Source organism: Fistularia commersonii, chromosome 5 (genome assembly GCF_037954325.1).
Source record: "Fistularia commersonii isolate RoL2024-O1a breed Wild chromosome 5, RoL_Fcom_v1.0, whole genome shotgun sequence".
In the NCBI taxonomy this organism is placed as follows: domain Eukaryota; kingdom Metazoa; phylum Chordata; class Actinopteri; order Syngnathiformes; family Fistulariidae; genus Fistularia; species Fistularia commersonii.
The window spans coordinates 15744800-15759544 of NC_141288.1; the positions used below are offsets into that span (position 1 = coordinate 15744800).

Sequence of the window (14745 nt, forward strand, 5' to 3'; positions counted from 1 at the left end):
TTATGGAACAAACAGAAGATTCATTCATTCCGTAACGTCGACCTACAGCCGCATAGCTTTTACCTTCCCTTAGCATGTCCAGAAGTTTAACATTATCTGCGATAGATAGCATCTTCCGCTGCCTTTTGGGCCCTGCCGCAGGTGCTTTTGTTGGTCCAAAGCGTTTTGTCAACATTATGGGTTTTAGAGAAACTCGAAATTGCAAGAGAATTTGCATGCACGCAATGTAAATTTGGCAAGCTGCTTTACGTATGTGTACATATTAAACTGCAATGTTATTTAAGCACAGGTAGAGGAGAAGCGGAGTGACTTTTTAGCCAATCAGAATGCAGAACACAATGCACGATGCAAATCCGTGAAGTAGCGAAACCGTGAAAAGTAAACCGCATTATAGAGAGGGATCACTGTATGCCACGCCCTCTTGTCAGAGCAACGGTAAGTTAAGTCCTCACCTCAGATTTGTGGTTCATTTATCTGAAAGGGAAGGATTTTACTCGGTGATTGGTGAAGCCACTTGTTGTTTGGTTTTCAAATTCAAAAGACAAATGTTTCAAAAGTTGCTTTCAATTTGCAAGTTGTTGGTGTAACAGAACTGATTAACAAGTAAGAAAGCTTACTTGCCTGTTTCTGGAAGGTAAACAGAAAAATCATAACATCTTATATGACTTTTAACAAAAAGTGTATATGTACTTATTGATAAATAAAATGTCATTGTCAGAATTGCTGTGTGAAAGCCAGTCCTACTGGGAAATTATTGACATAAACTAATTCCAAGTTCGTCTAAAGAAAGCTGCGTTATAAGGATGTTTCTACAATGTTGTTGTTCCTATATTGTCAGAGCAGGTCGGACAATATTTTTTCCGTCAAAGCATACTTTATTTAATTTCCCCTGATGGTGACATGACTGTAGTCGACAGAGGGTAGGACTGGAAATGGTTGCGCTTACTGATAATATAAAAGCAGATCTAGTGTTGAAGGAAAAAAAAAGCATGTCTTTATCTATCAAGAGAAAGATCTAACAGAATACACCAATAGCTCAAGTTGACCAATCAGGGATTATGGTCTCCATTATGTAGCCTGAAGCACTAGTTGCATATTTGAGGACATGCAGCTCAGTTCTGCGGAGCGTAGAGTCTCTGACACCTCGCCTGCAGAGCATACATCCATTACTGATTCTGTGTAGGTGATGGTAATGTAGTTTTCATTACAATTTCTCCAGGCCATCCTATTACCACATTCCTCTTCAAGTCACATAGGAAAAAAATAGTTGGTTCTTTTTGTAGACTATGGAATACCGAATTTTCTGTCTCCAAACTGCGAAAAAATAAAATTTCTCTTTCAAATACCATAAGTTACACATACCAAAGTCAAAATATCAGATTAAATGACTCTCCAAGGACCAAAAGAAATAAGAAAGTCCATATAGGTATGACGTCTGCTTCAGGTTGTACAGAATAGTTATTGGTGACTTCCATGTTTGCCATTGTTTGTAGGGGGTGTCTTATAGAGCAGTGTGCACAGTGTTCGCACATTACCAAATCTTAAAAGTAGCATGGACGCTTTCAAGATATTTAGGGACTTTGCTCAAGGTAACCCCTATGTTGGTGATGAGGGGGAATACGCTGCAGTCAGTTATCCCAGTAGGTTTATTATGGGAATGTATGGTTTCCGATTGTCATCCATGTGTGTCCACAAATGTTGTTGTCACAGCTCACAACTATTTAAAAAATAACCTCCCCTTTGATAAACCTGATATTTAGACATATCAGTCATAAATGTTGTATGTCTGGCTGTCCATGAATATAATTGGAAATCAAAGTCATGAAGGTATGTATATAAGAAAAAAAAACGGCAATAGTGCAATGATTTAACAAAAAAGCTAGTATAAATTCGATTTAGATTCATTCAAACACAGAATCAGCGCATACAGTATGTTCAGATGTAAATACTCTGTATGTAGTGTCACACCTTCAAGCTGGGCAGAAACTAACAGAGTTCTAATGCTGATTGTCATACCATTCCTTTTTCCTCTAATGATGCAAAATAATGAAATAGCATTTCTTTCATATATATATATATGATTTTTGGCACCAGCATATGTGCATGCAAAGGTCTTTATTCTGCAGGATCATAGCAACATTTGAAAGACTTCACCTTATCATCATTGCCCCTTTGTGCCACATTCTCCAGGGTAGGAAAATGTGCTTACTTGTGGGAGTGAACTGACGTTCATAAGGGAGATGTGTGTGTGTGTGTGTGTGTGTGTGTGTGTGTGTGTGTGTGTGTGTGTATGGGCGCGTGCATGCATGCGTGTGTGCGTGTGTTTGCGCATACGTAGGCTACTGTATTAACGCACAATGCCGTATTCCACTTTGCTGAGGGTTATTATCAGGGTCATTTGTTTTCCTTTTTTTCCTGCAGTTTTAATTGATGATCATTTGTTGTTTCATGTCAGCACTACGTCATTAGACATAGTTTATTACTGTAAATCTATAATGCTGTGGTAAAGAGGACCTCTCATGGGAAAATGCTATTCTTTATGTGATTCACACAAGGTCACAGAAGAAAATAGGGCTACTACTTGTCCGTTAAATTTCTTTTAATTAAAAATCAGTGCAATGGTGAGAAAATCAATATATTACTAGGTTGATGTGATTCTGAGCCCTTGTTTTCTCAATGCACTTAAGGAAATGATTTGAGGGAACCTGATAGAGGACTGCTGGTACCGAATGTCTGCTTTTGCATTTGATCAATACGTTGTTTCTCATAATTGCAGTGCTAAAATTCTAACAGCTTTTTAAAATCAGTTGATATACTTCTGTTGTTTGTGTCATGCCTCAGTGGCATTAAATCACATAATTATAGGATTGTCAAGTAAAACAAAACCAGATTTTAATAATTTATTTTAATACATACAATTTAATGATAATTTAACTCATGCATTTGGCAAGTTAATAAGGTCACTCTCTGTTTGGTTTTCATTACAAATGTGTAAATCCTTTGAGTACCCAAATGCTTGAAGCAGACATTTTTGTCTTCAAGATAAGATAAGATAAGATAAGATAATATAAGATAAGATAAGATAAACTTGATTGATTTAACGTTGATCTTATCTTATCTCAAGGAGTGAAATAACCATCTTTAACTTAAGTGGCTGCTGTGCCTGCCTGGGATCATTCAATGATGCGTGTGCACACATCTGATTTTTGTCGCGTCAGAAAGAAAGCGAGACTCAACTTGTTATATTTGACATTTATATTCAGCTTATTTTATAAGTGCATGTTCTCTCTCCCTCCCCCTGCATGTCCATCCTGACCACCCCTCCTTCCACCCTCATGATGTGAAAGGCTTTCAGGGAAAATTGTGTCCAGAACTTTCTCTGACTCATGTCAGTATAGGTAGGGTATTAATAATTTCTGAGGTAGTTTTATGATGAGCTTTCAGTCAATTGATTTGTGTTGGAGAGGAAAATAAATGTCTACTCTACATCAAGGCAGGTTGAAGGGAGCCCAATTCTCTGTAACGGCTATCTACTACATGATCCAGGAGGGTAGGACATCTATAACCATTTTCTTTCATTAAGTCAGCCTGTTTAAATTAAGGTTCCAGAACTGGTTGTCAAAGAGGGAAGATCAGAATATATATCTCGCCTCCTAGAAAATCAACGGCAGATAATTGAATAGTTTGACATTTTGAGAAATATGCTGACTTCTTGGTGATGGTTGAATTAGCAGATTGGAGGAAGAAACCAGAGTGAATGGCTGAAGTTAAAAATGGCAAGAATGCAAATGTTTTTCATATTGTAAAAACAGTAGCCCGTGGTAACGGTATGCCCATTTTAATTTTTTTTTTTTTTTTTTTTCTCCAAGTTAGTTGTAAAATATGTTTTACAGGTCTCACCTCTTTCACACTTGAATATGTATAAGTGCCACAACTTTGGTTGTAATGTATTTTCATACATCCCATTGTACCCTTTCATCTGATTAACTCAATGGAAATGGGTTGCGGTTGCAGGACTGACAGGCCTGGTGTAAACAGTTAACTAAATATAAGATGAGTAAAAATCGAATAAGTCATCAGGTCACTTAAGAATGTCCCAAGTTACTCCATTTATTCAGGCTGAAGTGATATGTTCCTTGGAATATGAGCATTCGGAACGTATGTCTTAAGATCATCCGAAAGGGTCGAGGTGTAATTCTCCTTTTCTATCTTTTTTTTTTTGTCCTTGACATTTAGTTTTCGCTTTTGTTGACAGAAACACAACTCTCCTGTGGCTTCTATTCTTAGGGTTGCTACGACAAATAAAAGTGATGTTGTATTTTAAACCGTCAATATCTAAGGAGGTTAAACCCTCTCACTATCCTACCCTCTTGACATGGATGTACTGGACAAAACTGCTTCAGTCATGTGAAACACCCGATTGACCGTGGTGAATGGTGTTTGTTTGATGATATATGCAGCTATACTGGGCAGCTTTGGGCGAAAAGCACCAAAGATGGCAGTTCATCAGTCATCTCTGTTCCACTGGTATCTTGGCCAATACTTTTGTTGTCTTGGCTATTTGTCCACAGGCACATAAAACTTTAACAGGGGTTGCAGTAGGACAGCAGGATTAATTGAAATATTATCGAAATCCCAGCATGGCCAAGTGCAATATCCATGATTAAGTTAAAATGTGTCACAACATACCATTAGAGTTGAAGCATTGTGGTGCTACAGAGGCCACGGCCGACAAATCATACTTTCCAGACACAAGGGAATGTGGGCATTGGCAAAGTATATAATTGCCAAAACTCACTCTTTTAAGTTATTGCCCTTAGGGAGGCGCTATAGTTCATTGCAACTTCAGTTGCCAATACAGCAACTTCTGCAAGAACTCAGAACTCCCTCTGAAAACTCATGCATGTCTGGTTCTATCGTTTTATTTATCAATGTGGCCGAGACTTATTGGTCAGTTTCTTTTTTATGGTGCTTTATTTTTAGACCTTTTAAATCAGATATGTTCTGCTGTAAACAGAAACTTGTTAGTGAGCCTGTGCGGTCATTGATATATCTTAACTCCAACAGACTCCAGTGAAAAATCATCTTTTTCTACATAATATTTTTGGTTGAAAAGACATGCATAATAAACATGTTGCGTAAATTGCAATAAATATCCCATTATTTTTTTATCCAAATAATTAATTTGTCTATCAAAGATGGTCATTTATCAATTAAAAAGGGTCACGTATGTCACCACTACTAATATAACGGCCTGTGAAGTGATGAGATTCGTTATATTTGAATTTTGTGATTTTTTTTTAATTTCATTTATTTTTTTCTCTGTTGTTTTGTCCTTCCCTTGTTTGACATATACTGTACATTTAGCCACTTTTATGAAAGATGAATGGCTTGCATCTTCACAAATACACCTTTACAAATACATTATACAATCCCCAACAAAGCTAAGCGCAGAAAAAGATAAGTCGGCTGTATCGGGTGTAACAGATACATATGTTTGAAACTAATAAACATGGCCGCCATACGCTCACATCATTCAGTTTTTTAGTGCTTTTGGCCTCCTTCTCCTGTTCATGTTGGGATTATATCAATGGTTTCCACATCAGGCAGCTACTCTTTACCTATGGCACCTGTCCAGCTCTCCTTCCTGCTGCACCACGTGCTGCTCAGTAGTCTCCTCCAGCCTCTGATTAGGCTTGTTAAAAGGATTCATTTAAAAACTAGCCAGCCGGGCCTCAGGGTAGAGGGATGACATCAAGGTTCCACTAATGCAGCATTTGGATCCAAAATGGGATTTCAGACTCGCAGTCTTGGCGCCAGACTATCCCCCCTCATTCCGAACAGCTGCAGCATGCAGGAGTGATACAGCATTTTATTCTGGCAATGTCTAGCATTTACACACACATACTGAGTCCTCTCCAGCTGAACAGATGTGATACTAGTTTCCAACTACATCAAGCTGTCATGTTGTATTTCTGGGTTAAGTGGAGAATATGTGGAAAAGAATTTTTGTAAGCAAGGCTGTAGCCTCTACATGCCTCATCTTGATGTTCAGAAAAACACCACGGCAACCCCGTAATTCACACACACACACACACCAGTTTGCTCCACAGAGACACTGTCAAAACGTTGCACGCTTAATACACAAATCAATATGTTATATTTTAGAAGGTAATGTCCTTCCTCAAACACAGCACTTTTTTTTAGCCCTGTTTTTTTAGCCCCACTGTGAGGATGCTGAGGTCAAGAGCAGCAATGATCAGAGCAGGTTAAGTATCGATCTCCTTTATCTCATCTATTGTAACTGCAAAATGAAAGTTTGGTTTTCAAGGACAAGGTGTGTGAATATGCTGAATGAATTTATACAACACTGTAACTAGGTAGTTCGGTATTGTTCTATGTACCTTTTTAGTACCACTTTATGTGAGGTAGCTGTAAAATCCAGCCAAGAGCCTCATCAGTTTTATTTCAGTCAGTGGATTTATCAGCTTGTGTTATAATTTCATAAATGCAGATTTGGAATTGAGTGTATCGTGTATTCGGTCTCAGCAGGCAACCAGCTGGAGACAAACGTTGTTTACGCATTTACATTTAGTTGGATGTAGGTTATGATGTCAGCGTCAACCATTTGGTTTTGAAAATGACGACAGCTGCTCAGTGCTGCATCCGAATGTTGCTGTTACCTAACCAAAATCCAAAAATGTTCGGACGTGCACTCACTTTGATGAGGGTTTCACATAATGTTCTCTCCTTTCGAATAAGTAATCTTCTGAAAACTGAAGTCAAAGCGTAAACCATGAGCTCGGCCTTGTGCGGAAAATGAGAGTGAGCATGTGCGCCCCTACCGAAAAATAAAAAGCCCCTTGATTTGTCATGTGGGCTATCCATTCTTATTTGTAAGTAAAATGTAGGCAAATCAAAGTGTCTTTTCAGCAGTGTGCTCCAGTTCCTTAAAGCCATTTTTTGTTGTTGAATTAAGCTTAAAAACATGAAACAAAGCTATCCACCCCAGCTCAAAAGCAAATAAAAAGAAACGCTTTGACAATGATGGAAAGAGACTTAAAAAAAAGCACAATTGTGCAACCCAACATCTGGAAAAAAAGAGCGGGGCGTGGAAAACGCTGCGTCGTCCTCGGTTGCAACCGTGTTGGGCATTTGTCAAATGATGGTGGACAATGAAGCAGTCGTGCTGTGCTGAGGAGCAAGAGGAGAAATAATAAAGCATGGGAGTATGTCAATAATGTTTCGCTGTATTAAACCATACACTCTGCCACATGAATCCATCTTCTCCCACAGTCAGAGCTTTCATTTCACTGTAGGGTGGCCAGACATACATTTTAATCAGCCATTTGGCTGGCCAAGCTGACAACTGCTCGACAACAGAGGCAGTTAAAGGTAATGATAAATCATCGCAGTACGGCTACAAGCTTCAGGTTCATGTCTGAGAATGCCTGCCAGTTTCCTCCCTATTTTTCACCGGTCAAGAAAGTGTACTTTTGCACTTAGAGATATTAGCCGTAATTTCTGGACTATAAGCCGCTACTTTTTTCAAACGCCTCAAACCAGAGGTGTTAAAATAATTTTGGTCCGGGGGGCCACATAAGACCCAATTTATTAGACCGGTAAAATCAAAACGTAGAAGTAACACTAATTCCAATTTTTTTCTTTGTTTTAGTGTAAAGGAGGTAAACAGGTCAATTATAAAAATCTGTATATGTAATGAACTGTTCCTCTAAAAAATACATGACAAATCAATATGAAAAAAAGAATTGATGAAATTACACCTTAAAAATATTGAGTTAAAGGTGAAAATCTTGTGGGAAAATTTGCCACTAGAATTTATTTTAAAATTGATTGGTAGTATGTATAGGAGGAGGTATAATGTTTACAAGGCTAATGGTGACTATTCTGTTTATTTGATCAATCTTTTTAATTTTGCCAGATTTCTTTTTTTGTATCTGTACTGACTTGCTGAGAGCAAAAGTCAAAGTTTGTAAATATAACTGCTTTGCGATGCCAGAATGACTTTCTAAAGGAATTTACCCAAAAATGAAGTACTAATTCCAAGAAATCATTGGGTATAATGCTAGGTGAAGGAGCTGCACGTTTAGCTTTCTAACAAAGAATAGAAAAGGCTAGGCATCCATCTTATCGACGGAAGACATGGAACATTTCCGGGAAAGAAAAACTAGTATCACTCTTTAAGTGTAATAACAAATCCTTTGGATGAGATAGACAGCAATACGGTCTTAGTGCAGAGCATGCCGGCAGTCAGCCGTCATTGCGCAATCTGTGATGAGGCTCAACAGTCCGTAGCCTCACCTCACGTCTCTTCTCAGTATTTGAATGGTAAATGTGAAAATTTAGTGATTATGGATAAAAAAAAAACCAAAATATTTAGAAAAAAAAAATCTAAAATTGGTTACATTAAATGAACCTTTATAGTGCAAATCACTGATAAATATAACCATTTAATTTTTTTATTTTTTATTTTTTATTTTTTTCTTCCCAAGATTGGCAAGTGAGGCACAGCCTTCCCTGCCTCCCCTCACTGGTCAAAATAGCACCACTTATCTGCAACGTTGTACATCCACAAGAGATATTGGCACATTTGACTCACCTCCGATTGATCTTTGCAGTAGGACCTTTGTAAAGATTAAATGTGTCACTGTGAAGTTATTACCATGTTAGTTATGTCTCACCATAATGTCAGTATTTTAAGTTGTAAAGTGCTGGGATTTTCAAATACTTGAAAAAACTAATTAAACTAAGCTGTCGGACTTTTTGTGTGTCTTGGCAAAAACCAAACGGAAACGGAGTGCCCATTTTGCTCTTTCATGTCAGTATGTTAGTATGGCTGATTTGACAGTTTAGCTGAAAACACTGCTATGGCTGTAGGTTTTTAATGATGATGAAAATGACTAATGATTTCTTATAAAGAAATCGCCATGTTTTGGGCCAAGAGGTTTCTTTTAAAATGCTTTCATCCATCTATGGCTCATTTTTGTTGCTCACGGTTTTGCCTCTTTGTGTCTCGGGTAGGACGCATAACACCTGAATTTTCACAATTATTTAACCTTGAAAGGTAAGAGCAACTGTAGCAAGAAATGAAATAAGTTGCACTTAATGTGGCTGTCGTCTATTGATATATTTATGATGATAAAAAAAAGAAAGCACTTGGACCCACAGGTCCCAATATGAATTTTAACCATGCACTTTGCAAGTGATTTCTTTGTCTTGTTTTCCTTTTCCTTTCTGTTTTCTCTGATAACTTCATCTTCATCATCATCTTCATTAAAAATCAACAGTATTGCAGTAGGGAAAACAAACACATACCAAAACAAACCAACAGATAAAAAAAGCGATATTTGTATTTTGAATTGGTGTAGGATAGTCTTATTTGCAGATCTCATGTCGCGCATCGCCAGTGGTCTTTTAATCTGCACAGCTTGGCAACAGCTTGTCATTGCTGTTATGCTACATTTAAATCTAACTCAGACAAATTATCTCCCTTTTTATCATATGTTTGTTCTTGCTATTCATGTCAGACATTATTACTTCCCATCTTCCCACATCAGATTAAGTCATCATTTATTAATCTATCTAAAAATTGAAAACCACAGTTTGTTTATAGGCCATAAACAGTCGGTTTATGTAAGTGAAGTCGGGCAAATTCCACATCTGGACCATGACTAGTTAATGATCCATACTTGGGAAAATAGGCATCAGTGTCACGGACCAAATATCCAGTCAGGGTTTATGGTACACACGGCTTGGTGACATACCGCTAGCAGGTGGCGGCATGTTTTGTCCATCTTAAAGTAACTGTGCACGGCCTTCTATCATAGTTGATATGCTTCGTGACAGCGGTGCTGTAAATTCATTGTGATACTCCGTTCTTGTGAGCCCTTCTTTCCTTTATAGAAGCCAGCACCTAATCATAGAGTAGAAAATGTATCGGAACATAAACGTTACACTAATGCAGCTTTCTTGGCAGCTACGGCAGGGACTGAGAGACCATGGCCCCAAGTTGACGACATGTAGGCAATTAATGAGCTCCGTCGACGCAAGAAAGAAGAATAACAGAGAATTGTGGCTTCAAATCCACCGCTGCCTTTGAGGTTGCTGACTTCAGACACGGTGCGCCAGTGCCACAGCGATCTGTGCAACTACATGAGACATTCAAATAGTCTGTTCAGCTTCTCACCGTGCAAGAGTTCCAAAGGAGAAGGAACTGACAACTAGACAAAGGAAAAAAAATTCATTGAATAGATGATCTATTGAGATGGTGGGTGGGGTACATGTACTCGGGTGCGTGCGCACAGACAGACAGACACACACAAATACACACAGGAGTTTATATGACAAGTCATTATCCAACATCATCCTGGGAAGACAGAGGAGTTGCAATGGAGAGGAGGAAGTTAAGTGAGAAAGCATAAAGGAGAAATCAGCAATCCTTGCAAAGGAAGGAAGACGGACTGTGGGGGAGGGTTGGAGAAATTGTCGTTTGTCGATCTCCAAAATACAAAAGATGAGATTTGATTCTATATGTTGGAACAAGAGTAAAGAAGATAGAGTGCTTCTTTGTATTTGTAATTATGTTTATATTCTATGAATAACTGTTATATCCCCAGTTTAAATATATGCTGTATATATAGTTTCAATATCACTGTAGTAGGCATAAAACAAATAAATACATTGAAAGCACCTATTATAAGTGACCAAAGTTTTGTTGATGTCACGTACTTAACTACCTTTAAATGTAATCATTATCTCTTGTATCATTATATGGAGGTGACTTTGTGTTGAATCGGTGAGTATGCAAGGGCCGGTTTTTAAAAAAAAAATATGATATTGTGTATGGCTGAGTCCTACTTGTGATTGTGTCAGTGCGGGAAAAAAATATTAATTTGTGTGGTGTATAATCTCAACAGCACTCCCAACAACATAAATAAAATACAATATTTTCCATGATACAATTTAAAAAATGGTTTATGAATATACATGAAAATTTGTTGCACAGGTCACCGAACCAAAAGTTACTTCCACTGGCTTCTTGCACATGGTAAACTGATACTACTCCCAAACATCCAAAGGAACACAAGAAAAAGAACTTGCCTTGTTCCAAAAAAAAAAAAAGCTTATGAAACTTCCAAGAACATGAGTGTACAATGAAATAGCCATACGGTTTTTGGTGGATGAGTCACGCTCACGTGCATATTTCCATGGCGTCAGAGGGACCTCATGCATCTCAACTACTTTCTTTTGTTTTCCCCTTTTCCCTATTGTTTGCCATCTTGCTATTTAACTTTGTCTCGCTATTTGTTATCCCCAGCATAACATTGCTCTCCAGTGTTTCCCTCAATCACCCAAGTGATACATTGTGATCCCTTTTAAGAATTTGAATATAGACAAGAAGTTTAGTATTATTGAACAAAAGGTTTCAGCCCTACCTTTTACTCACCTCCAGGGAATCGCTAATAGAAGACCCCTGAATGACAAGTGATAAAACACTACAGCAGAGACGGGTCACGACAGCTGCTGCTGCTGCTGCTTCAAAACTGACATCTGTGACTTCTGTAAATATGCAAGGTAGTTTTTTGCCCCCGGATTAAATGACAGTGGAACAAAAAAAAATGAGGCGATTACCATGAGATGACAAGTAGTTGAAAAAAAAAAGCAAAAATAGAAGATTTGGTCTGAATGATGATGACAGATGCGCGTGTGTTTGCCGGTACCGAAATCTCTGGAGAAACAGAGAAAATCAGTCATTGCTTTGTTACATCAAATAATAGTGAGGTGTTAAGAGAAAAAAAAGTCTTAAAGTTTATTATTTATTTTTTTCATTATCTTTTTTTTTTATTTATTTTTTATTAAACTCAAATGGTATTACATTTCAGAAAGAAATAAGTTTTGACAGTCCATATCAACACGGCCAAGCTATTTTGTAAATGTGAAAAGAAAAAGTAAAAGGATCACAAAGGGTTAGCTGGGATTCATCGTCTCGGCTTTGAGTGTCTATAAAAGTCCCATCCAATACTTGTAGCCGCTATTACAAGAATTGAAATAAAACAAAATTAAAATATCTGGTGACTGATGCCAGTTGGAAGTGTAGACCCACTCTCTATAAATGTCATTTAACAATCAAAAAGCTCTTAGTGCATAAATCAATAATACGTATAATTATGATTTGTGATAATGATACCCAGTTATATCTCGTTTTAGAAATGAAAAATAGCTTGACATAGTTCAAATAGTATATAGTATCAGAATATAGACTGTTCTCAGAAGTATATACTCTCATAATTGTATTTGCAAAACAAAGCAGATGCTATGCACCTCTTTGTTGTCTTCACCTATTTACACCTTATACTTGTATTTTTAATAGATATGGAATAAAAGATGAGATTTCAGTTCGAGTTAACTGACCAAGAATGGGAGTCTGAGGAGATTAATAAAATCAATATATCTTCCATTTCCGAAATGTCTCATTATGTAGCTTTGGGGATTAAAGACAAGTTAAGTAAAGTTAAGTTATGTTAAGATAAGTTAAGTTTAGTTTAGTTTAGTTTAGATAAGATAAGATAAGATAAGATAAGATAAGATAAGATAAGATAAACTTTATTGATCCCTAAGGTGAAATTCCTTTGTCACAGCAGCACAACAGTTATATTGTCAAAAAAAGTAAATAAATATGAATATAAATATGAGTATAAATATAAATAGAAAGGTAGAAGACAGGAGATAGCAAGACAAAAATAAAAATAAAAATCCCCAAATAAACAGACAACAACAAGAACAACAAACAACAACATCAGGGACGATAACGGGCAACATCAAGGAACAGTGAGGGGTGAAAAATACACAATTAGAGCTAAACATCAATATAAATAGAGCGACAAGAATAAATAGCAACGAAAGATACTTCGATACAAGTTTCAGATACATTTACCTTACAGATTCAAACACGTTTTTAATACGCAAACGTTTCCTCAGCCCTAAAGCTGGGGCCACAGCGTGTGGATGAATCCTGATAGATGCTCATTACCCTGGGGGTGACCCCTCTCTGCTCAGTTCATTAAGCCAGACACCCAAGTGTTTGGGACTCAAGTCCAGATTTAATCACAACTTCCATCCTCTTGCCAATCACAATTATATCCTGATAAGCCACTCCAAGATGGCACCGTAGGGCCTCGGCAGAAATACAAAGGTTAATTTGTGCGCAGCAAGGCCCCGCTACAAGGCCAAAGGTCACCAGATTGAATACATGGAGGATATGGAGGATGTGTGTGTTAGATGGGGGGGTCTTGACAGCAATTACAGAGTTCATCAGTATTCATGCATTTTGTTCATGGCTAATGGGTACATTGCCTTCAAAGAGGTGTGAAGATAGGATGTGGCACTTAACGGGGAAAAAAAAAAAAGGTTGTGGAAAGTTTTTAGATTGCTGAAATTTCATTTTCATTTTCTAACCATTTTTTTCAAATTCATATCATACATACAGTCACATTCTTACATTTTGTGAGTGGCTCAGCAGCGCTCACTTTAAAAATGTCAAGACATTGAGTTATGTAAACGCATTGAGACAACGATTGATCTGGCCGTGACACACAATGACACAATGGACTATAAAAGATATCTGATGGATAGAAGTGACGACAGGTTAGTTAACTGTGTGTACGGGCCCCGATTTTACCTCTGTAAAAACAAAGACCGCAATTGATCGGCAAATTATAAATATTTGACCAGCATGGCAGACCATATCTAAGAACACCTGGCAGCAGCAGCAGCCAAAAAACATGAATAAAGTAACAGACTATGTGTTTTTTTTCCTTTTAAGTATTATAACATAACATAATATATTTTATATTGAAAATGATGAATTGCCAGCTGTGCATTGTTTTGTACGGACTAGCAATCCACAGATTCTGTCACAAACATACAGCAATGTCTCAGAATATTAGAATATTGTGATAAAATTCTTTATCTTCTGTAATGCAATTAAAAAAACAAAAAAAAACCAACCTTTTTCATGATATTCTAATATTTTGAGACAGGATTTTTGAGTTTTCTTAAGATGTAAGCCATAATCAGCAATATTAAAATAATAAAAGGCTTGCAATATTTCAGTTGATTTGTAATTAATCCAGAAAGTATGACATTTTTGTTTTTGTAATTGCATTACAGAAGATAAAGAACTTTATCACAATATTCAAATTTTCTGAGACAGTCCTGTACATGGGATCACTTACTTTTCTGTCTTTATCAAGAGATAAGTGTCAAACTACAATATGCTTAAGTCAGTTTTATTAATCAAATCTTTGGCAATGACATGCTCCACCAACTGAGCTCAAAAAGATGATGAGGCAATTAATAAATAAACAAAACAGCAAACATAATTGCACACGCCTTGTAATTCAAATCAGCAGAACAGACAGATTGGTTTATTTTGCCCTGTTTATAATTTTATCTCTGACCTCGCATCCTGTGGTGCAATGTCGTTTTCAGGCCAGCTGGCAGCTGGAACATGTGAAATTGTGACGTTGGACAGGGACAGCAGCCAACCACGGCGGACCATCGCCAGGCAGACAGCACGCTGCGCCTGTAAGAAGGGCCAGATCGCTGGGACTACAAGAGCCAGACCCGCCTGCGTGGACGGTAAGAGAAAGGGCGGGGCCGGCTCGGCTGCGCTTTTTCCTCACAGATGATTATTTAAACGTGAGCGTGGTTGGATTTGGGCTG

The 14745-nt window shown here is 37.5% G+C and overlaps 1 protein-coding gene across 5 annotated transcripts in view; it reads left to right on the top strand.

Moving 5' to 3' along the window:
• The window catches only part of LOC147234190 (chemokine-like protein TAFA-5), a 167055-nt gene that overhangs the window by 92692 nt on the left and 59618 nt on the right, over window positions 1–14745 (top strand). For all 5 annotated transcript variants that reach the window (XR_015106167.1, XM_086147002.1, XM_086146998.1 and 2 more), the window contains exon 2: window positions 14512–14661. Coding sequence is in view for 4 of the 5 variants with exons in the window: in XM_086147002.1 (XP_086003128.1) it covers window positions 14512–14661 (150 nt within the window). In the remaining variant the exon portion in view is untranslated. The remainder of the gene's footprint in view (window positions 1–14511; window positions 14662–14745) is intronic.